The following is a 24,025-nucleotide window of genomic DNA, read 5'->3' on the forward strand; positions in this document are numbered from 1 at the left end:
TGGCAGAAATGGACATCCTTACCAGAGGAGATGGACACAGTCACCGTACGGTGGGGTTTCATACAAGCTTTTAGGGGTCAAACGATCCCAGGGGTATTAAACTGGAAAATCCTGGTGGTGGGTTCCATCCGGGGCAACCGTAGTTGTCAGATGATATGTGGATCCACAGCAGATAGAGATGTCACTCTCAGAAGGAAAAAGCTGTTAGGGAAAGCGGCTTCCAACTCATGGGTATCCCGTTCATAAGAAAAGGAAAAAATCTCCACATAGGGCATGAATCCAATATAAAAAATGCTTTTATTTAAAAAGCTAGAAAAATCTTTAACACGTACAGTACTTGAATAGATAAAAATGATCACAAAAGTAGAAATAAAATCGCGTGGTAACAGAACATCTGAAAGCTTTAGCAACCCGACCCATAGTCCTTCTACTGGGGCATATGTACACAATACAGTGCAGCCGTAGTACAGTCGCTATTACACTTCTGGTGGTGTACACAGTACAGTTGTAGTACAGTTGCTACTACTTTTCTGGTGGTGTACACAGTACACAATACAGTGCACCCATAGCACAGTTGCTACTACACTTCTGGTGGTGTACACAGTATCTAATACAGTGTAGTGTGGTGTTGCAAAACAAAATATACATCATGTCTGGAAGGCCACCAAAGAGAGGCAGACACTCACGGGCCACTAAAAGAGGGCAAGCAGGCTCTGTGTCTACAGTCAACAGTGCTGGTCGTGGACATGGTGCATCCTCTGCAGGTGCCCGTGGGGCATGCTTATCCTTTTTTTCTCGTGCTGGTCGCGTTATTGAGGCAGAACATGCAGAAGAATTGGTGCAGTGGATAACAAAGTAGTCCTCATCCTCCTCATCCTCTGTCACCCAGGCTCAGAGTATTTTGCCTTCCAATGCAGCTGCCAAAGCGGCCTATTCCACCGGCTCCTTGTCCACAGTCACTCCTCCTGTAGCCCCACCATCATGCACGGAGGAGTCCCCAGAACTATTCAACCACAGTGCTGGGTACTCACTGCTGGAGGATGCACAGTGATTTTAAGGCTCCGATTTTGGTTCCATGGTTGAGGAAGGGAGTACCGTGAGCCTAGAGAGGGGAGGTGCCCAAGAAGGACAAGAAACTGACAGTCGTGTTCCCCCAGCTGCAACATAGTGCCAAGTTTGCTCCAGTGACGAGGAGGGAGGGAATGATGAGGTCACTGATTACTTGGGTGCCTGATAGAAGAGAGGAGGAGGAAAAAGGCACAACAAGGCAGGATGTCCTCTAGGGGGCAGCTTAAGGGCAGCCATCCTATTGCATCACACCGCAGAGCTCCGCAGGTGCAGGGCACTGCTGACTCCCCGCTGACTTTGAAAAGTTCCTTGGTGTGGGCCTTTTTCAACATGTGTGCAGCTGATCGCACCATTGCTGTTTGCAACCTATGTCTAAAGCAGATCAAGCGTGGCCAAAACAGCAGCTGCTTGGGTAGCACATGCTTGACCAGACATATGACGACCTGCCATGCAGTCCGTTGGCAACAGCACTTGAAAGACCCACATCAAAGAAAAAGGCAGACTTCTCCTTGTTCCTCATCTGGGATCTTTAACCCCACTATACCTTCAGTCCTCCCAAAAACCTGCACTGAGAGGAATGAAGGTATAGCAATAGATGTCCTAAGTACTTGCAGCCAATCTGCTAGCAGTACACCACCATCTGATTTTAGCAGGCAAATTTCTCTACCCCAGTTGCTGAACCGTAAAAAAGAAATTTGGTCCCAGCCATCCACATGCTCAGTGTCTGAATGCTAGCTTGGCCAAATTGCTACCACTGCAACTGCTGCCTTTTCATCTGGTAGACTTTGCCCCCTTTCGTGAATTTGTTAAATGTGCTGTACCTCAGTGGCAGGTTCCAAAACGCCATTTCTTTTCACAGAAGGCCATTACAGCTCTCTACCAGCATGTGGAAGGCAATGTTTTGGCCTTGTTGGACAGGGCAGTCAACAGTAAGGTGAATATTACCGCTGGCTCATGGTCCAGCAGGCATGGGCAGGGACATTACCTTTTCTTCACGGTGCACTGGGTAACTCTGCTGGCAGCTGGGAAGGATATAGGACAGGGTTCAGTATTGTTGGAGCTTGTTCCTCCACCATGCCTCCATAATGCTAGTGGTGATTCTGCCACAGCTCTCTCCTCCACCCCTTCCTCTTCTTCTTCCTCTATGGCCTCTTCTGCAGATTTGTCCTCTGAACCAGTGGTACTCCGTAAGCGTTCAAGGGGCTACGCAAGCACTCAGGCAAAAAGATACCATACGGTGCTTGAGTTGGTCTGCTTAGGGGACAGGAGCCACACTAGGTCAGAGATTCTCTCACCTCTGCAGGGGCAAGCTCAGAGGTGGTTGACGCCATGCCAGCTTTAGCCAGGAATGGTTGTATGCGACAATGGTACCAACCTTCTCTCCGCCCTCTGACAGGGACACTTGACCCATGTTCCATGTTTGGCACACGTCCTGAATTTGGTGGTGCAGTGGTTCTTGAGCAGGTACTCAGGCTTACAGGATCTCCTGAGGCAGGCCAGAAAGTCTGTGGTCATTTCCGTCAGTCATACAATGCCAGTGCTCAGCTGGCTGATATTCAAAGGGATTGCAACCTGCCCACCACCTGCCTCATTTTTGACATGCCCACCAGGTGGAACTCAACATTGGCAATGTTGCAGCAGCTGCACATGCAGCAGAGGGCCATCAATGAGTACCTGTGTGAGTATAGCACCAGGACAGGGTCAGGGGAGCTTGGCTTCTTTTTGCCACACCAGTGGCTACTGATCAAGGATGCATGCACTGTCCTGTCACCATTTGAGTAGGCCACAAGAATGGTGAGCAGTGACAATGCATGCATCAGTGACACTGTTCCTCTTGTCTTCCTGTTGGAGCACACGCTTCATGGAATAAAGGACAGGACACTTGAGGCAGAACAGCGGGAGGAAGAGGAGGACTTCCTTATCTCTCAAGGCCCCTTTATCCAGATAGTATTTCTGTGGGCCAGCCAAATACACAGAAAGAAGGGGAGGAGGATTGTGTCAGCATTGACGTGGAGGATAACACTCAGCAGCAGTCTTCAAGGGATAGTTTTCAGCCCCCAGAAACCCAAGGAGTTGTACGTGGCTGGGAGGATGTTGTTATGGATCGTGTGATCCTTAGTGACCCAGAGGACTTAGAATCAAATGCCTCTGCAAACTTACACTGCATGGCATCCCTGATTCTGCAAAAAACAATAGAGGAATTCCCCAGGGATTTTATGGGTTAGGGATATAGTCAAGTGAAAAGTAAAAGGCGTAAATAGAAAAATCACAAAATTGTATTAATGAACCAATTATGCATAGTAAATATTAAAACCAAATAATAATGGTCAAATGGTATGCAGCATACATCTAAATGCTGAATCAGAAAGTTCTTCAAATGTTAATATGAGCCAAAAGTTTGGTGTATAAAGCCATAATGGTTGAGTATATTGAGCCTGTGAATCCAAATGCTGACAAAACTTTGGCCAAATATCCCCAATGGATTCGGTGAAAATCCTTCTTTGCGTCTAGTGCTAGAAGCAGAGAAGGTGACCCTTGTTTTTTGGTGCAATGGATAAGATTAATTAGACGCCGTGTCATGTCAGTGATCTGACGACCTTTAGTAAACTCTGATTTGTCTGGGTGTAGGAGTAATGGGAGAACATCAATAAGTCGCAGGGCTAACAACTTGGCATATAATTTTAGGTTGTTGTTAAGGAGTGAGATAGGCCTGAAATTTTGAGGTGTAGAAGGATTTTTCCCTGGCTTGGGTAGGGTAATAAATATGGCTTTAAGCATTTCTGGAGGGAAGGAGGAAGAGGCAACCGCTGCGTTAAAAATGCATAAAAAAATAAGGTGTTAAAACTTGTTTGAAGGTTTTATAGTATTCCCCTATAAAGCCATCTGGCCCAGGGGATTTATTGATCAGTAATGTATCAAATTGCTTTATGAATCTCTTGAGGGTCAAAGGGCGAGTTTAGCTTAAGTCAGCTGGGGAAGAGTTAATGTATGTAGAACGTTGTTAATCAATTCAGAAGTAGGTTGGAATGTTTCTGGATCTTTGTTAAAGTTATAAAATGAACTGTAGGGATGAGCTTCGTGTTCGAGTCGAACCCATGTTCGACTCGAACATCGGCTGTTCGATCGTTCGCCGAATTGCGAACGTTATGGGCCGTTCGCGCTAAATTCGTGTGGCGCGTCACGGCCCATAATTCACTGCGGCATCGCAGTGCATTGCTGGCTGATGATTGGCCAAGCATGCACTATGACCCGCATGCTTGGCCAATCACAGCGCCGTCAGTAGAGAGAGCTGTAATTGGCCAAAGCCAGGGTGGCTTTGGCCAATTATGGCTCAGGGGATTTAGTACACACCCCACACTATATAAGGCCGCCTGCACGGCGGCCCTGTGTAGTGTGTGTTCCGGTGTGCTGAGAGATAGAGAGAGAGAGAGACAGTGTCATTTGATTTGAGTTAGATAGATTAGGCAGAACAGTCAGTCAGTTAGCTGCACTTACAGTGTATTGTGTATATATATGCATCCCAGGTGTTGCATATATATATATACACTGTATTCAGTTTAGCTAGATCCGTTCCTGTTATCTTCTATCTAGACTATTTACATTTAATGCAGTGCGTCCTGCTCACAGTGTTCAGCTAGATCCGTTCCTGCTATTTACATTTAGTGCAGTGCGTCCTGCTCACAGTGTTCAGCTAGATCCGTTCCTGTTATCTTCTAGACTATTTACATTTAGTGCAGTGCGTCCTGCTCACAGTGTTCAGCTAGATCCGTTCCTGCAATTTACATTTAGTGCAGTGCGTCCTGCTCACAGTGTTCAGCTAGATCCGTTCCTGCTATTTACATTTAGTGCAGTGCGTCCTGCTCACAGTGTTCAGCTAGATCCGTTCTTGTTATCTTCTAGACTATTTACATTTAGTGCAGTGCGTCCTGCTCACAGTGTTCAGCTAGATCCGTTCCTGCAATTTACATTTAGTGCAGTGCGTCCTGCTCACAGTGTTCAGCTAGATCCGTTCCTGCTATTTACATTTAGTGCAGTGCGTCCTGCTCACAGTGTTCAGCTAGATCCGTTCCTGCTATTTACATTTAGTGCAGTGCATCCTGCTCACAGTGTTCAGCTAGATCCGTTCCTGTTATTTACATTTAGTGCAGTGCGTCCTGCTCACAGTGTTCAGCTAGATCCGTTCCTGCTATTTACATTTAGTGCAGTGCGTCCTGCTCACAGTGTTCAGCTAGATCCGTTCCTGCTATTTACATTTAGTGCAGTGCGTCCTGCTCACAGTGTTCAGCTAGATCCGTTCCTGCTATTTACATTTAGTGCAGTGCGTCCTGCTCACAGTGTTCAGCTAGATCCGTTCCTGTTATCTTCTAGACTATTTACATTTAGTGCAGTGCGTCCTGCTCACAGTGTTCAGCTAGATCCGTTCCTGTTATCTTCTAGACTATTTACATTTAGTGCAGTGCGTCCTGCTCACAGTGTTCAGCTAGATCCGTTCCTGTTATCTTCTAGACTATTTACATTTAGTGCAGTGCGTCCTGCTCACAGTGTTCAGCTAGATCCGTTCCTGTTAAATTCCTACTGACAGGCAGGCTTGTCTGGTTACAGTATATAAAGCTACCTGAAGAAAATTACAGGTGTTCTATTTGATCCTATTAGTACCACGGTCAGGCAGCTAGACTATTTACATTTAGTACAGTGCGTCCTGCTCACAGTGTTCAGCTAGATCCGTTCCTGTTATCTTCCTACTGACAGGCAGGCTTGTCTGGTTACAGTATATAAAGCTACCTGAAGAAAATTACAGGTGTTCTATTTGATCCTATTAGTACCACGGTCAGGCAGCTAGACTATTTACATTTAGTACAGTGCGTCCTGCTCACAGTGTACAGCTAGATCCGTTCCTGTTATCTTCCTACTGACAGGCAGGCTTGTCTGGTTACAGTATATAAAGCTACTTGAAGAAAATTACAGGTGTTCTATCCCAGCTTAGTGCAGCTACAGGCCATTAGTATGTGGAAGGCCAAGAAGGAGAGGCAGACAGTCACAAGCCAATAAGAGAGGGCAAGCAGGCTCTGTGTCTAGTGCTGGTCGTGGAGACGGTGCATCCTCATCAGCACGTGGCCATGGGACACGCTTGGCCTTTTTTTCGGCAGCTGGCCGTGTTGAGCCGCAACATGCGGAAGACTTGGTCGAGTGGATGACCAAGCCGTCCTCATCCTCCTCATCCTCTCTCACCCATGCCCAGGGTGCTTTGTCTGGCAAAGCAGCGGCCTCTTCCCTCAGCTCAATGTCATCAGTGACTCCTTCCCTAGCTCCACCATGTCCTCATGAGGATTCCCTCGAACTGTTTGACCACAGTGTTGGGTACATGCTCCAGGAGGATGCCCAGCGTTTGGAAGGCTCTGATGACGATACTGAGCTCGATGAAGGCAGTAACATGAGCACGGACAGAGGGGGTGCCCAAGAAGGACAGCAATCTGGCAGTCATGCTCCCCCTGCTGCAGCATACTGCCAGGTTTGCTCCAGTGATGAGGAGGGAGGGGATGATGAGGTCACTGACTCAACGTGGGTGCCTGATAGGAGAGAGGAGGAGGAGGAGGAGGAGGAGGAGGAGGCGGCGGCACATCACCAACGAGGCAGGATGCCCTCCAGGGGCCAGCCTAAGGGCAGCACATTGACTGCATCACACCCCAAAGCTCCACATGTGCAGGGCGCTGCAGTCTCTGCGCGTTATTCAAAAAGTTCTTTGGTGTGGGCCTTTTTTGAGACGAGTGCATCAGATCGCACCGCTGCTATTTGCAACATATGTCTCAAGCGTATCTCGCGTGGCCAAAACATCTCCCGCTTGGGTACCACATGCTTGACCAGACATATGTTGACCTGCCATGCAGTTCGTTGGCAAGCGTATCTAAAAGACCCACACCAAAGAACAAAGAGGATCTCTCCTTGCTCCTCATCAGCTGAGATTTCCAACCCCACTAGACCTTCAGTCCTCTCTGAGACCTGCAGTGAGAGGAATGAAGGTGTAGAATTAGGTGTGTCACAGCCAAGTACTTGTGGGCAATCTGCTTTTGGTACACCGACGTCAGATTGTACCAGGCAAATTTCCCTGCCCCAGCTGCTGCACCGCCGAAAGAAGTTTGCTCCCAGCCATCCACATGCCCAGCGGTTGAATGCTAGCTTGGCAAAATTGCTAGCACTTCAACTGCTGCCTTTTCAGTTGGTAGACTCTGCCCCCTTCCGTGAGTTTGTGGAATGTGCGGTTCCTCAGTGGCAGGTACCCAAACGCCACTTTTTCTCACGGAAGGCAATTCCGGCTCCCTACCGGCATGTGGAAGGCAATGTCCATGCCTCGCTGGACAGGGCGGTCAGCGGTAAGGTGCATATTACCGCTGACTCATGGTCCAGCAGGCATGGACAGGGACGTTACCTAAGTTTCACGGCGCATTGGGTGACTCTGCTGGCAGCTGGGAAGGATGCAGGACAAGGTGCAGTAGTGTTGGAGGTTGTTCCGCCACCACGCCTCCAAAATGCTGATTGTGACACACCTCTCTCCTCCACCCCCTCCTCTTCTTCTTCCTCCATGGCCTCTTCCTCGGTGCTCCGTAGGCGTTCAAGGGGCTACGCAAGTACGCAGGCCAAAAGATGACATGCGGTGCTTGAGCTGGTGTGCTTGGGGGACAGGAGCCACACTGGGGCAGAGGTTCTGTCAGCTCTGCAGGGGCAGGTTCAGAGGTGGTTGACGCCACGCCAACTTAAGGCAGGAATGGTGGTTTGCGACAATGGCACCAACCTCCTCTCTGCCCTCCGACAGGGACAAATGACCCATGTGCCCTGTTTGGCTCACGTCCTTAACTTGGTGGTGCAGCGGTTCTTGGGCAGGTACCCGGGCTTACAGGATGTCCTGAGGCAGGCCAGGAAAGTCTGTGTGCATTTCCGCCGGTCATATAATGCCAGTGCTCGGCTGACGGACCTCCAAAAGGAGTTTAACCTGCCCAAGAACCGCCTAATCTGTGACATGCCCACCAGGTGGAACTCAACGTTGGCCATGCTGCAGCGGCTGCACACGCAGCAGAGGGCCATCAATGAGTACCTGTGCGACTATGGCACCAGGACAGGGTCAGGGGAGCTTGGTTTTTTTTCCCCACGCCAGTGGGCCATGATCAGGGATGCATGCACTGTCCTGTCACCATTCGAGGAGGCCACGAGGATGGTGAGCAGTGACAGTGCATGCATCAGTGACACTGTCCCCCTTGTCCACCTGTTGGAGCACACGCTGTGCGGAATAATGGACAGGGCACTTGAGGCAGAACAGAGGCAGGAAGAGGAGGACTTCCTTAGCTCTCAAGGCCCCCTTTATCCAGACAGTGTTCCTGCGTGCCCGCCGATCACACAGGAAGAGGACGAGGAGGAAGAGGAGGAGGAGGAAGATTGTGTCAGTATGGAGGTGGAGCCTGGCACTCAGCATCAGCAGCAGTCTTTAAGGGATCAGTCCCAAGAAACACATGGACTTGTACGTGGCTGGGAGGAGGTGGCTGCGGACCATGTCGTTCTTAGTGACCCAGAGGACTCCGGACCGAATGCCTCAGCAAACCTACGCTGCATGGCCTCCCTGATCCTGCAAAGCCTGCGTAAGGATCCTCGTATTCGTGGTATCAAGGAGAAGGACCAATACTGGCTGGCAACCCTCCTTGATCCACGTTACAAGGGTAAGGTTGCGGACCTTATCTTGCCATCGCAGAGGGAGCAGAGGATGAAACATCTTCGGGAGGCCTTGCAGAAAGGTCTGTGCAACGCGTTCCCAGAGACTGGGAGGTTACAAACTCCTGTTTCTGGACAACGTGTTGCTGAGGCTTCGGTCAGTCAAAGAAGGAGCGGTGGAGAAGGTGGCCGTCTGACCGATGCGTTCAGACAATTTTTTGGTCCGCAGCCCCAAGGTATGATCGGTTCCAGCAACCATCGCCAGCGTCTGTTTTACATGGTGCAGGAATACCTAGGGGCAAGATCAGACTTGGACACCTTTCCCACCGAAAATCCTCTGGGTTACTGGGTCTTGAGGATGGATCACTGGCCAGAGCTTGCACAGTATGCAATTGAGCTACTGGCCTGTCCTGCATCCAGCGTTCTTTCGGAACGCACATTCAGTGCTGCTGGAGGCGTGGTAACCGATCACAGGGTGCGTCTGTCCACCGACTCGGTCGATCGGCTGACCTTCATAAAAATGAATGAGTCTTGGATCACCACCAGCTACCAAGCACCTGATGCTGATGTACCCGAATAATTTTTTTTGAAATCTCAGATCCCTTCAAAGACTGCCTATGCTGATGCTGAGTGACTATCCCTGAGTAATTATCCTCTTCCTCCTCAATCATCACGCTGATAGCTTGTAAGAACATTTTTTGTTCTGGGCGCCACCACCAGTGCCTAAGGCACAATTTTTCAGCCCCTGTTTAACAGGGGCGTGTAATTACAATTTTTGATGTAATACTTTGCAGCAGGGCTCGTTCCTGCATTCCAACTAGAGTGTCTGTGAGGGGTTGCAGTGTTGTGGCACCAGCACCAGTGCCTAAGGCCCAATTTTTCTGCCCCTGTCTAACAGGGACGTGTAATTACAATTTTTGATGCAATACTTTGCAGCAGGGCTCGTTCCTGCGTTCCAACTAGAGTGTCTGTGAGGGGTTGCAGTGTTGTGGCACCAGCACCAGTGCCTAAGGCCCAATTTTTCTGCCCCTGTCTAACAGGGGCATGTAATTACAATTTTTGATGTAATACTTTGCAGCAGGGCTCGTTCCTGCATTCCAACTAGAGTGTCTGTGAGGGGTTGCAGTGTTGTGGCACCAGCACCAGTGCCTAAGGCCCAATTTTTCTGCCCCTGTCTAACAGGGGCGTATAATTACAATTTTTGAAGCAATACTTTGCAGCAGGGCTCATTCCTGCGTTCCAACTAGAGTGTCTGTGAGGGGTTGCAGTGTTGTGGCACCAGCACCAGTGCCTAAGGCCTAATTTTTCAGCTCCTGTTCAACAGGGGCATGTAATTACAATTCTTGATCTAATATTTCACAGCAGGTCCCTGTGAGGGCTTACAGTGTTGTGGCCACAGCAACACCTAAGGCCCAAATTTCTGCTGAGTATATAGGGCAGGACCCTACTTTCAAACATCTAACTTACAAACGACTCCTACTTGCAAACGGAAGGAGACAACAGGAAGTGAGATGAAATCTACCCCTAGGAAGGGAAATTCTCTCCTGTAAGAGTTAATACGGGAAAACAATTTCTCCTTTCCACTGATGCTTTCCAATCCTTGTTCCACAAAAAAACCCAAATTTTCAAAAAACATTTTTCATTGGGACAAAAAAGTGAGGTGAAATCTTCTGAAGAGGAGGAAAGACAGCAAAACAAATGTCACAGGGGTGATAACCCTTCCCTATGTTTTCCAAAAAGCTTAGAAAAGATTTTTTGGCTGGAGCTAAACACGTTAAAAATGTTCAAAATTACAAACAGATTCTACTTAACAACAAACCTACAGTCCCTGTCTTGTTTGCACCGCCTGTATACTGCTGTTCAGAGTATATAGGGCCTGGTGGCCCCACACCTTTCCTTATTTTAATTTGGGTGCGGGGTTCCCCTTAATATCCATACAAGATCCAAAGGGCCTGGTAATGGACTGGGGGGTACCCATGCCGTTTGTCTCACTGATTTTCATCCATATTGCCATGACCCGACATGACATTAAACCCGCAAGCAGTTTTAAATGAGATTTTTTCCTTTAAAAATGACATTTGGTGCAGGGACTGTTCTAAACATGGGAAACACGCGTCACTTTACAGGCATACTATAGACACCCCCCAGGTACGATATTTAAAGGAATATTTCACTTTTTTTTTTTTACTTTAAGCATCATTAAAATCACTGCTCCCGAAAAAACGGCCGTTTTTAAAAGTTTTTTTTGCATTGATACATGTCCCCTGGGGTAGGACCCGGGTCCCCAAACCCTTTTTAGGACAATACCATGCAAATTAGCCTTTAAAATGAGCACTTTTGATTTCGAACGTTCGAGTCCCATAGACGTCAATGGGGTTCTAACGTTCGTGCAAACTTTCGGTCCGTTCGCGGGTTCTGGTGCGAACCGAACCGGGGGGTGTTCGGCTCATCCCTAATGAACTGTAGTAGTGGCTGAAGGCATCCGCTATATCTTTAGGATGATAGCGTTGGTCTTTAGTATGAGGGTGTATTATGTAAGGAATTTTGATTTATACATGCAGCCTCGGAGGCTTTGGCTAAAATCTTCCCAGCCCTATTCCCATTAACATAATATGTAATTTTTAATCTCCTGGAAGCCTTCTCAAAGTTCTCTAAAAGGAGTAATCAGAGATAATTTTGTAGTCTTGTTAATTTGCGGGATATCAAGAGTGGGGGATTTTGTTTATTTAGGGCAGGGGTCCTCAAACTACGGCCCGCGGGCCACATGCGGCCCGCCGAGGACATTTATCCGGCCCAACAGACCCAGGGCCGGATTCCTGACAATCCAGGCTCGGGCCGGGGCCAGGTCGGCTCGGCTTCGGCAGGGAGCATATCCGCTCCGCTCCGCCCAAGCCGCCTCCCCCACACCAGTAATGGAGGGCTCTGTGTGCTGCGCTGCATGCTGGGAAGTGTAGTTCCCAGCACAGTCCCGCACGCCGCACGGAGACAGGAGGCGCGAAGAGTGACAGAGAGCGGAGGCTTCAAGCAACAGCCTACGAACAGGTGAGCACCCCTCTGTCCCCCTGTCCACCCCACTGTCCCCCTGTCCACCCCACTGTCCACCCCACTGTCCCCCTGTCCACCCCACTGTCCACCCCACTGTCCCCCTGTCCACCCCACTGTCCACCCCTCTGTCCACCCCACTGTCCCCCTGTCCACCCCACTGTCCCCCTGTCCACCCCACTGTCCACCCCACTGTCCCCCTGTCCACCCCACTGTCCCCCTGTCCACCCCACTGTCCACCCCACTGTCCACCCCACTGTCCCCCTGTCCACCCCACTGTCCCCCTGTCCACCCCACTGTCCACCCCTCTGTCCACCCCACTGTCCCCCTGTCCACCCCACTGTCCCCCTGTCCACCCCACTGTCCACCCCACTGTCCCCCTGTCCACCCCACTGTCCACCCCTCTGTCCACCCCACTGTCCCCCTGTCCACCCCACTGTCCCCCTGTCCCCCCTCTGTCCCCCCACTGTCCACCCCACTGTCCCCCTGTCCACCCCTCTGTCCCCCTGTCCCCCCCCCTGTCCACCCCTCTGTCCCCCTGTCCACCCCTCTGTCCCCCTGTCCACCCCTCTGTCCCCCTGTCCCCCCTCTGTCCACCCCACTGTCCCCCCTCTGTCCACCCCACTGTCCCCCCTCTGTCCACCCCTCTGTCCCCCTGTCCACCCCACTGTCCCCCTGTCCCCCTGTCCACCCCCCCGTCCACCCCTCTGTCCCCCTGTCCACCCCACTGTCCCCCTGTCCAGCCCACTGTCCCCCCTCTGTCCCCCTGTCCTCCCCCTGTCCCCCCTCTGTCCCCCTGTCCACCCCACTGCCCTGTCCCCCCTACTGTCCACCCCTCTGTCCATCCCTCTGTCCCACTGTCCACCCCACTGTCCCCCTGTCCACCCCACTGTCCCCCTGTCCTCCCCACTGCCCCCCTGTCCACCCCACTGTCCCCCTGTCCACCCCACTGTCCCCCTGTCCCCCCTCTGTCCACCCCACTGTCCCCCTGTCCACCCCTCTGTCCCCCTGTCCACCCCACTGTCCACCCCTCTGTCCCCCTGTCCACCCCTCTGTCCCCCTGTCCCCCCTCTGTCCACCCCACTGTCCCCCTGTCCCCCCTCTGTCCCCCTGTCCACCCCACTGTCCCCCTGTCCACCCCACTGTCCCCCTGTCCACCCCACTGTCCCCCTGTCCCCCCTCTGTCCACCCCTCTGTCCCCCCTCTGTCCACCCCACTGTCCCCCTGTCCACCCCTCTGTCCCCCTGTCCCCCCCCTCTGTCCACCCCTCCCCCCTCTGTCCACCCCACTGTCCCCCCTCTGTCCACCCCACTGTCCCCCCTCTGTCCACCCCTCTGTCCCCCTGTCCACCCCACTGTCCCCCTGTCCACCCCCCTGTCCACCCCACTGTCCCCCTGTCCACCCCACTGTCCCCCTGTCCACCCCCCCGTCCACCCCTCTGTTCCCCTGTCCACCCCTCTGTCCACCCCACTGTCCCCCTGTCCACCCCACTGTCCCCCCTCTGTCCCCCTGTCCCCCCTCTGTCCCCCTGTCCTCCCCCTGTCCCCCCTCTGTCCCCCTGTCCACCCCACTGTCCACCCCTCTGTCCCCCTGTCCACCCCACTGTCCCCCTGTCCACCCCTCTGTCCACCCCACTGTCCCCCTGTCCACCCCACTGTCTCCCTGTCCCCCCTACTGTCCCCCTGTCCCCCCTACTGTCCACCCCTCTGTCCATCCCTCTGTCCCCCTGTCCACCCCTCTGTCCCCCTGTCCACCCCTCTGTCCCCCTGTCCACCCCTCTGTCCCCCTGTCCCCCCCCTCTGTCCACCCCTCCCCCCTCTGTCCACCCCTCTGTCCCCCTGTCCACCCCACTGTCCACCCCACTGTCCCCCCTCTGTCCACCCCACTGTCCCCCCTCTGTCCACCCCTCTGTCCCCCCTCTGTCCACCCCTCTGTCCCCCTGTCCACCCCACTGTCCCCCTGTCCACCCCCCTGTCCACCCCACTGTCCCCCTGTCCACCCCACTGTCCCCCTGTCCACCCCTCTGTCCCCCTGTCCACCCCACTGTCCACCCCACTGTCCCCCCTCTGTCCACCCCACTGTCCCCCCTCTGTCCACCCCTCTGTCCCCCTGTCCACCCCACTGTCCCCCTGTCCACCCCCCTGTCCACCCCACTGTCCCCCTGTCCACCCCACTGTCCCCCTGTCCACCCCTCTGTCCCCCTGTCCACCCCACTGTCCCTCTGTCCCCCTGTCCACCCCACTGTCCATCCCTCTGTCCCCCTGTCCATCCCCTATATATATATTATTATTTATTATTCATTCTTTTATTCTTTTGCACTACAAAAAAGATGTGTGCATAGGAATTAAGGAATTAGTTCATATTTTTTTTAAACTATAGTGCGGCCCCCCAACAGTCTGAGGGACCGTGAACTGGCCCCCTGTCTAAAAAGTTTGAGGACCCCTGATTTAGGGTATCTAACTTGTGAATTTCTCATCAAATATGTTTATTGAGGGAGTTTAAAAGCGATACAGGAATATAATATGTTAGGATACAATAGAAGATTATAGTTCCTTAATGTAACTAAAAGTTACATTTTTCTTATACTTTAGTCAAAATATTAATAACTCAAAGAGACAATTCCCTATACTAGTCAAGAGAGAATAATTCTAAACATGAACAATGGTAATACAACGAAGTCTCAAGTTAATAAGAAGTTGAGATTATCTAGAGTATTTAATAAAGGAAGCGTTAAGGGATTATCACTGTTATAATTCAAGCAGGAGCAAATATCAGTAATGTTGTAGTGTCATAAGAAACAAGGAATGCAATTAAAGGTAACGCTACTTGAACCTGATGAAGAGAAAGAAGAGGCACAAGAAAAAGGTAGAAGAACAGTAGAATAGAGAAGGGGTTAGAAAGGGAAGAAAGGAAAAGAGGAGAAAGGAAATGCAAGAGAAGGGATCTCTGAAGCAATGTGTTGCTTCAATCATATAATAGTCATGGAAAAAATTAAAATGTAGGGAAAATTTACCAAGACATCAACAAGGATTCATCAAAATTAGGAGGCAAATAGTGTGTCATCGAAGGGAGCCATATTTTCTTAAATTTAGGTATTTTGTCTTGAGTTATAGCTTCTATTTTGGTGTGAATCATAACTTGATTAATTCTATGTTTAGTTTCAGTTAATACCAAGGTAGGGGATTTCCAGGCTTTAGCGATTATTTGTTCTGCGGCTGTAGTGAACTGTAATAAGAGTTTGAACTGATTATTGGAGGGAGTTGTTGGTTTTAAATTCAAGAGTGCTATCAAAGGGTCAGGAAAGATGGACACTGCAAATAATGCTGAAATCATGTGGAATATATCTTTCCAAAATTCTTTTACAATTGGGCAAATCCACCAGACATGGAGATGTGATCCACGTTCAGTACAGTCTCGAAAGCACGATGAGGAGTAATTGGGGTCTAATTTCGCAACTCTGGTAGGGACTAAGTACCAACGTGTAAGTACTTTGTAATTGGTTTCTATTTTGAGAGGAAGATTTTGTAGTAATCCACATTTTGTGCCATACCGCTGTTTCCAACGAAACTCCAAGATTGGACTCCCACTTAGCTACATACGAGGGTTGACCAGAATCAGGTTTAGAAATGATTTGAGCGTAAAGATTCAAAATAAGTCCTTTTGCGTGGGGGTCATGTTTACATATCTTCTCAAAATATGATAATTTATCAAGTGCGAATTTTCCGAGAATATTAGACATGAAAAAAAAAATGTTATCTGGAGATATCGGTGATATAAGTTCTAAGTTTGGAAGTCGATGACTTTCACATAAGTCAGGGAACATTTTAAAGGAATTAAAGGATATAGGATAATGTAGTTGGGTTAATTTAGAGGTGGTCCATGCTTTAAGCCATTTAGGACATTTCCAAGTGGGGTAAAAAAAGAGGATTTTTAAGAAACGATAAGGGTGGAATATGGGGTGATTGTAGGCCATATATCGATTTAAATCAGTCCCAAATTACAAGGGAATGTTTAGTAATTGGATTTGTGAGTTTTTTTCTGATCAGAGGGTCACAACCATAAGAGATTAGATATTAATAATGGTTCACAATCTAAAGATTCCAGAGTTACCCAGAGTGGGATTTCATTGGTTGCATGGTATTTAGGTATTTTGCCAAATGAGCCACATGATAATAAGTAGATAAATTAGGAAATCCGAGACCACCTTTAAGTTTCGAAAGGTATAGTGTATATGTTTAGGCAAAAGGGGTTTTGAAGAACCCCAAACAAATGTTGTTAGTTTATGCTGCAATATTCTAAAAAAGTATGTTGGGACTGAGATGGGTAAAACCTTAAAGAGATAAAGAATTTTAGGTAATATAGCCATCTTAATAATGTTAATTTTACCTATCCAAGATATGGGAAGATAGGACCATTGAGTTAACAAATTTTTAATCTGGCATAAGATAGGTGGAAAGTTAGCTGTAAAGAGTTCAGAGAGATTGGGTGTAAGCGGTGGCGTATCCTCCATGGGAGCACAGGGTGTTCACTGCACACGGGCCTCCGAGGGGGGGGATAACTGTGACCCACCCTGCACACATGGATGATTGTCCCTTGGTTTACAGCCGAATATAAATATAAATAGAAAAATTGGTGTATATCACGCTGACATATATCTAATAGCAGCCAGCACAACACTAAGACAAGTGTAAATAAAAAAATAGGTTAAAAGTAAAAAATTTTTTGTGCAGCGCTCAAAAAAATGAAAAATTCATGTATATACAAACTAATGTACACTGTGCAATGATCGCAAAGACTAATGATAATGAAAAAGAGATGTGAAATTCACACCCAAACTAAAGTCCATGTGCCATCATATAAAGGTTGTTTTTAAACATAAACACAACAGTCTTTGAATAGACGGTGAAAACAAATTGTGTAACTAGAAGTGGGATTCCACGTGACATCATTGTTGAGGTGAAGAGACAGACAATAGAACCACCACCGGTTAGTGAGGAGGCTTACTGGAGTGAGAAGAGTCAAATGGGCATATGCTCAGTGAGTCAACAAGGCTTATGCAAATTAAAACAATGTTATTGAGCTGGAGTTTTGTGTTTAGACCATTTTTTTTCACAATACAGTACAGTACAGAAGTTAAGTATGCTTAAAATATTGATTACTTGTGGCTCTTCGTTCAATGACCAAGTAATTTTTAACGACCTGGTCATTGGAACAGAACCTGGTCATTAACCACTTCAATACCAGGCACTTAGACACCTTCCCGCCTAGGCCAATTTTCAGCTTTCAGCGCTGTCGCAATTTGAATGACAATTGGCGGTCATGCAACACTGTACCCAAACATATTTTTTATCATTTTGTTCCCACAAATAGAGATTTCTTTTGGTGGTATTTGATCACCTCTGCGGTTTTTATTTTTTGCGCAACAAATAAAAAAAGACCGAAAATTTTGAAAAAAAAACAAGTTTTTCTTTGTTTCTGTTTAAATTTTTTGTAAATAAGTACGTTTTTGTGACAGACCTAGCCGGGACAGAGGCTGTTGGAGAGGACTGAATGCAAGCCTCTTGCCTTTTGATTATGGGCCCTGGATTTTCAAGGGAACAATACTCTTTGTGAGGTGAATTAGAAATCCAGTCTGAACTGTACTAATCGGACTCAGTCGTGTATATATGTATGTATTGTATGTTGTTTGATTCTGTTGGGGACTCCTTGCTGTGGTCATTTGGGATTTGTGTCCCTGAAGAGGGAGGGGGGATTCCTCCAGCAGCCCCCTGCTGATAAGACTGATTCATACTGTTGGGACACATCCTGTGAGGAGATGCTGGTGTCATCAACTCCAACTACCTGTGTTTATGTTAATTACATGAGCTGATCACATTAGCCACCAGCACTGGCTAGGAGACGAACAGGAGGGGGGAGATTGTTGTTTGTATTGTTAATTGTAATTAGCTCCTGCTATTGTGTTTATACTACTGTGTGAAGCTCGGTGCCCACAAGTCTGTCATCTGGTCTGGGTAAATTTTTTAGTAAATTAGCTCATGTTAATTAGGTTAGCTTTGAGTCAGCCTGCTGTATAAATGTATGCGAGATCTCAAATAAAGAGTTAGTTCTGATGTACTCCAAGACTGGTGTTGTCTAGTTCTTGGGGGTTCCTATAGCCAGATCCATTGGACTCGTGTTCCAGAACTTAGGAAGCGGTATACTGACGGAAGCACTCAAGCGGAGTGTGGGATGTTCCGTGACATTGGTGGCAAGCAGCTGGAAAGCTTCCTGCAGTCTGGGACATCCAAACCTCCAACTGGATCCAAGATCAGCATAGCAGACTTCAGTCACCCCAGCGGAGATATGGACCTGGCATCAGAGTTCCCAGGGCTGCTGCAGATCATCCTTTCAACATAAACCTGGACTGTGTCTGAGGATGAATACCTGGAGCTCAGGCAGCAAATTCGGGGGGGAGCTCTGGATTGGAGCCCTCCAGCTCGCTGGTATAAAACAGGGCAAGTGCTTTCCAACCCAAGAGCAACGGGCCAGTGACCAACGGGCATTGCGGATGGCATTCCTGGGAGAGTGGCCCCAGGAGCAATGGGTGACTGAGTTGGACAGGCTGGTCCAGCAGGAGATAGAGCTGGACAATCGTTATCGGGCTCTGCAATGGCACGCAGAGCAGGGATATTTAGGGGAGACAACAGAATGCTCTCCGGAGGGATATGACTTTGGAGGCCCTGGATTGCTGTGGGAGAGCCTTACAGATCATTTTATGTTTGGCGATGAAGGGGAACCTGACCTTGAGGACCTGCGAGAATATAGAGAGGCTATGCTCGGTCTTGCAGGGGTCTCAGAGCTCAAACCTGATCTGGACCATTTGCTAAGGAAGGAACAGCATCTGGAAATGGCATACAGGAAACTGCTAGAACACATTCAGCAGCATGCCAGAGAATCGGCAGTGGAAATTCCGGAGATTGCCGTCCCCAAACCTGAAGTGCTTACAACAGGGCAGAGCTCTGCTAACCTCTGCCCAGAAATGATAGCATCTTCTGGGTTCCATGGACAGGAGATGGTGAGCCTATATCCCCAGACATCAGTTGCAGAGACATGGGATTTGATAGACTTTTCTGCTGAGGAAGAACACCCTGATGAGCCTCCAGCAGAAGAGCTGCTATCAGGGCCAAAGTTCACTGTGCTCTGCCCAGCACCAACAGTGGCTTCGGCCTTCTTGAGAGAAGAGGTAGTCGGCCTTTCTCCCACAACACTGACAGGGACATGTGATTTTCTGCCAGCAGCATCTATGGAGTTACAACAAACTTCTCCAGCTGAAGATCTGGTAACTGAACAGAGGGTCCAAGACCTTTGTCCCACACTTTTAGCAACTCCAGAGACTGAGGATTTGATAGACGTTTCTGTAGAGGAGGAACCACCTAGCAACCCCCCAGCAGAAGTGCTGGCAACCGGACAGAGGGTCCAAGACCTCTGCCCCACACCTGCAGCAATTGTGGAGGCCCAAGTTGAGGAGGTGGCAGTCTATCGTGAGCTGCAGATCAGGATCCAAGGAGAGAATGCAGTCATCACCTCACAACTGCAGCTTGATCTGGTGTCGGTGGATGGGGCTTCAGTACCCACCTGTATACCCCAGGGATGCTGGGCAGTTGGCCCAGATCACCAACAACAGGATGGAGTGAGCTCAGTCCCCCTGTCTTCTCTCCAGTGGCAGAAAGGACTCCAGGGAGAAGGGCCAGTCCAGGCCTCTCCCCAGCGGCAGATATGTTCTCTGAGAGAGGCAGAGGTTGGCTGGGTGAGTAAGGCTCTGTTTGGAAAAATTTGTTTGGGGTACTGTGTGGGTACAGGCAGTAGAGGACTGGAACTATGGACTAACTTCGGAGTCAACCCGTCTGGGGTCTCCTCCTGTGTTAGTCTCCTGCCGAAAGGGGAGAAATGTGACAGACCTAGCCAGGACAGAGGCTGTTAGAGAGGACTGAATGCAAGCCTCTTGCCTTTTGATTATGGGCCCTGGATTTTCAAGGAAACAATACTCTTTGTGAGGTGAATTAGAAATCCAGTCTGAACAGTACTAATCGGACTCAGTCGTGTATATATGTATATATTGTATGTTGTTTGATTCTGTTGGGGACTCCTTGCTGTGGTCATTTGGGATTTGTGTCCCTGAAGAGGGAGGGGGGATTCCTCCAGCAGCCCCCTGCTGATAAGACTGATTCATACTGTTGGGACACATCCTGTGAGGAGATGCTGGTGTCATCAACTCCAACTACCTGTGTTTATGTTAATTGAATGAGCTGATCACATTAGCCACCAGCACTGGCAAGGAGACGAACAGGAGGGGGGAGATTGTTGTTTGTATTGTTAATTGTAATTAGCTCCTGCTATTGTGTTTATACTACTGTGTGAAGCTCGGTGCCCACAAGTCTGTCATCTGGTCTGGGTACATTTTTTAGTAAATTAGCTCATGTTAATTAGGTTAGCTTTGAGTCAGCCTGCTGTATAAATGTGTGTGAGATCTCAAATAAAGAGTTAGTTCTGATGTACTCCAAGACTGGTGTTGTCTAGTTCTTGGGGGTTCCTATAGCCAGATCCATTGGACTCGTGTTCCAGAACTTAGGAAGCGGTATACTGACAGAAGCACTCAAGCAGAGTGTGGGACGTTCCGTGACAGTTTTCTTCTTCAATGACGAGCACTGATATGGCGGCACTGATGAGGTGGCACCAATGAGGTGGCACTGATGAGGTGGCACTGACGGGCACTGATGATGGGCACTAATAGGCGGCACTGATGGGCACTGATAGGTGGCACTGATGGGCACTGATAGGTGGCACTGGTATATCAAAAAAGAGGGGACACAAGGGGAGGGAACAGGATGAGATACCAGTTCCACCCAAGGAAAAAATAATTCTTCAACAAGGAACCAGCAATTTAGCAAAAATGTAAATAATTTAGTTTTGAAAAATAGTTCCACATATACACCAAACACAAAATCAAAAAATATGACAATAAGTGAACCACAAACCACCACTGAGAAAATAAAATAGACAACGTTGTCTAAAAACAGAACAACACACAGATGGCCACCACTCAGCACACACAGATGCCCAGCTTGATTAATAAATGAAAGGAAACATGACATTAAAGTCTCATAAATGTATCTGAAAGTTACTGGTTGGAGCTGGGAGGTAGGTGTGTGCAGCAGTTGATTAAGGGGAGTCCGCCTTGCAGGGTGCCAGTGACAGACCTTAGGTGAGCCCTAGGTGTGTATCATGGAAGTAGCTGATATAGCACTAGCAACTAATTACAATGGCTGGTAATGTGGGCACTGGTATGCGGCACTGATGGGCGGCACTGATGGGCACTCATAGGTGGCATTGATGGGCACTCGTAGGTGGCATTGATGGGTACTTATGGGTGGCACTGATAGTTGGTACAGATGGGCACGGATGGGCACTGACAGGTGGCACCGATGGACACTGATGGGTGGCACTGATGACACTGATTGTTTGCACTGATGCCCCTAAGGGTGACATTGCTGGGCATCACTGCAACATAATGGTGCCAATCAGTGCCCATTTGTGGGCACTGATTGGCACAGATTGGGCACTGACTGGGCACATGTGGATGGCCATGGGGTACATACCTGGCCATCCACATGTTGCCCCTTCCCTGGTGGTCCTAGTGGCGATCCCTGGTGGTCCAGTGTGGTGATCTGAGGGGGGGCTGCGCTGATAAGCAATCAGCACAGACCCCCTCTGCCAGGAGAGCCGCTTATCGGCTCTCCTCTACTCGCGTCTGTCAGACGTGAGTGAGGAAGAGCCGATCAACGGCTCTTCCTATTGACATTGTGATCAGCCGTGATTGGACACGGCTGATCACGTGGTAAAGAGCCTCCGCCGGAGGCTCTTTACCAAGATTGGTGTAGTGGTGTGTAAGACTGACATACCGATCCACCGATCGCCGCGATGCGCACCCCCGCGGGCGCGCGGTGGCATGTTATCCTGCTGGACGTCATATGACGCCCAGTCAGGATAATTGAACCACCACCCGGCCGTCATCTGCTATGGGCCGGGCGGGAAGTGGTTAAGTGAGGAAAGTCTGTATACAATTATTGGGATTTTTTTTTTCTTACCAAAGACGTAGCAGGATACATTTTGGCCTAAATTTATGAGGAAATTCAATTTTATTTGATATGATTTATATCAGAAAGTAGAAAACATTGGGTTTTGTTTTTTAAAAAAAAACATTTTTCATTTATATAATAAAAAATAAAAAACCCGTTGGTGATCAAATACCACCAAAGCTCTGAAAAAAATGATATAAATTTTATTTGGGTTCAATGTTGCATGATGGAGCACGTTGCTTGAATAGCAAAAAATGTCCTGGTCATGAAGGGGGAAAAACCTTCCGAAGGTCAAGCGGTTAATAAGCATTGTATTCTTACATTAAGTAGAGTCAGTATGTAAATGGAGACACAACCTGAAACATTCAATTTCCTATTTAATCAGGATTTTATAATGGAATTCATAGATGGAGAAAATGTGAAGGTTAAAAATGAATAATAATAATTCAGTATTGTGTAATGTTGCAATCAGTCCCACAGGGCACGGTGAATTAGTGATGTATCTTTAACTGTAAATCTGTCCCTTAGGTGGATTTTTTTTTTTAGCGTGCTAATGTTATAAGCATCACCAGGTTATTATAAATATTACAGAAAATCAAACACATAAGAAGTCTTTCAGTGTACCACACTGCATGCCTGTACCTGGACCTGTTGTAAGTGTTATTATTATTAGGCATGTGCAATTAGTTTTGTTCCGAATTCGTTTTTTAACGAATTTCGACAAATTCATTAATTCGGGAATATCCGAATTACCGAAAATTGTTTAACGAATTTTTTCCGAATATTCGTAAATTCGATAAAATTGGACATTCGTAAATTCGGGCATTCGTACATTCATACATTCGCAATTTACGAATGTACATTCGTACATTCGTACACTCGTACATTAGTAAATTAGTAAATTTGTAAATTCAAAAATTCGGAAATCTGAAATAATAGTTAACTAATAATAACTTAACTATTAGTAAATTCTAGTAACTTTTAAATTATAGGTATTGTAATTTCCTTTAAAATTTGGCTGTTAGTGAACGTAACACATACAAATTTATCCAAAGTTATGAATGATCCGAAAAAATGGAATGGAATGGAATGAATTAATAATAATAAATAACAATAATAATAACAACGTTGTATTATTATTATTTATTATTAATTTGTTCCGTTCAATGTGATTAGATGCAGCATTCGTTTTGGATAATTCGTAGCTTCGGATAAATTCGTATTTGTTACGTTCACTGACAGTCAAATTTGAAAGGAAATTACAATACCTATAATTTAATAGTTAGTTACTATTTCAGATTTTTGAATTTTCGGGTTTTTGGATTTTCAGACTTCGAATTTACAAATTTCCGAATTTTCTAATTTACAAATGTACGATTTTATGAATTTACGCATGTACGAATTTACAAATGAACAAATGTAAAAATGTACGTATGTACGAATGAACCAATGTACGAATGAACGAATGTTCGAATTTACGAATGTACAAATGTACGAATGAACGCATTTACGAATTTACGAATCGCGATCATAACGAATGACCCGAAAAGCGAAAAAAAAAAAAAACGAATGAAACGAAAATGAACAAATTTTTTGGCTGTGCACATGTCTAATTATTATGCAAAATACTTGACAAAAATGCTAACAACATCCCATGCTGGAGAAACCATGGCTTGCTTCCTTCCTGATCTGCATCTGATCATTTTGAATGCATCATTCTAGAATTGTATTGTCTTGAAAGCCAAATATATTAAAGATTAGACATGAACACGGCCGAAAAATGTGTTCATTTTCGTCCCATTCATTTTTTTTTCTTCGTTTTTCGGGTCATTCATTATGATCGCAATTCGTAAATTCGTGAATTCGTAAATTTGAAAGAATAACTAACTAATAATAACTATTAAACTATAGGTATTGGAATTTCCTTTCAAATTTGGCTGAATAATATTGGCCTATCAATGAAATCTCACGGTATTTCGAGACAGGAAGTTCTGCGCTGATTGACGGGTTGCCATAGCAACGGGGCGGGAAATTCCGCCAATGCTGCCATTGTTATGGGAACTTGTAAACAACAGTGTGCCACGAGGTGTCATTACTGTGTAGGC

The 24,025-nt window shown here is 47.6% G+C and overlaps 1 protein-coding gene across 1 annotated transcript in view; it reads left to right on the forward strand.

Moving 5' to 3' along the window:
* LOC141148006 (olfactory receptor 1500-like) overlaps positions 1 to 15,241 on the forward strand; it is a 28,868-nt gene extending 13,627 nt beyond the window's left edge. Inside the window, exons 4-5 of the mRNA XM_073635162.1 lie at positions 14,964 to 14,980; positions 15,062 to 15,241. Of these exons, the coding sequence (XP_073491263.1) occupies positions 14,964 to 14,980; positions 15,062 to 15,241 (197 nt within the window). The remainder of the gene's footprint in view (positions 1 to 14,963; positions 14,981 to 15,061) is intronic.
* The last annotated feature ends 8,784 nt before the right edge of the window (positions 15,242 to 24,025 follow it).

This window comes from Aquarana catesbeiana, linkage group LG06 (genome assembly GCF_042186555.1).
Source record: "Aquarana catesbeiana isolate 2022-GZ linkage group LG06, ASM4218655v1, whole genome shotgun sequence".
Taxonomy (NCBI): domain Eukaryota; kingdom Metazoa; phylum Chordata; class Amphibia; order Anura; family Ranidae; genus Aquarana; species Aquarana catesbeiana.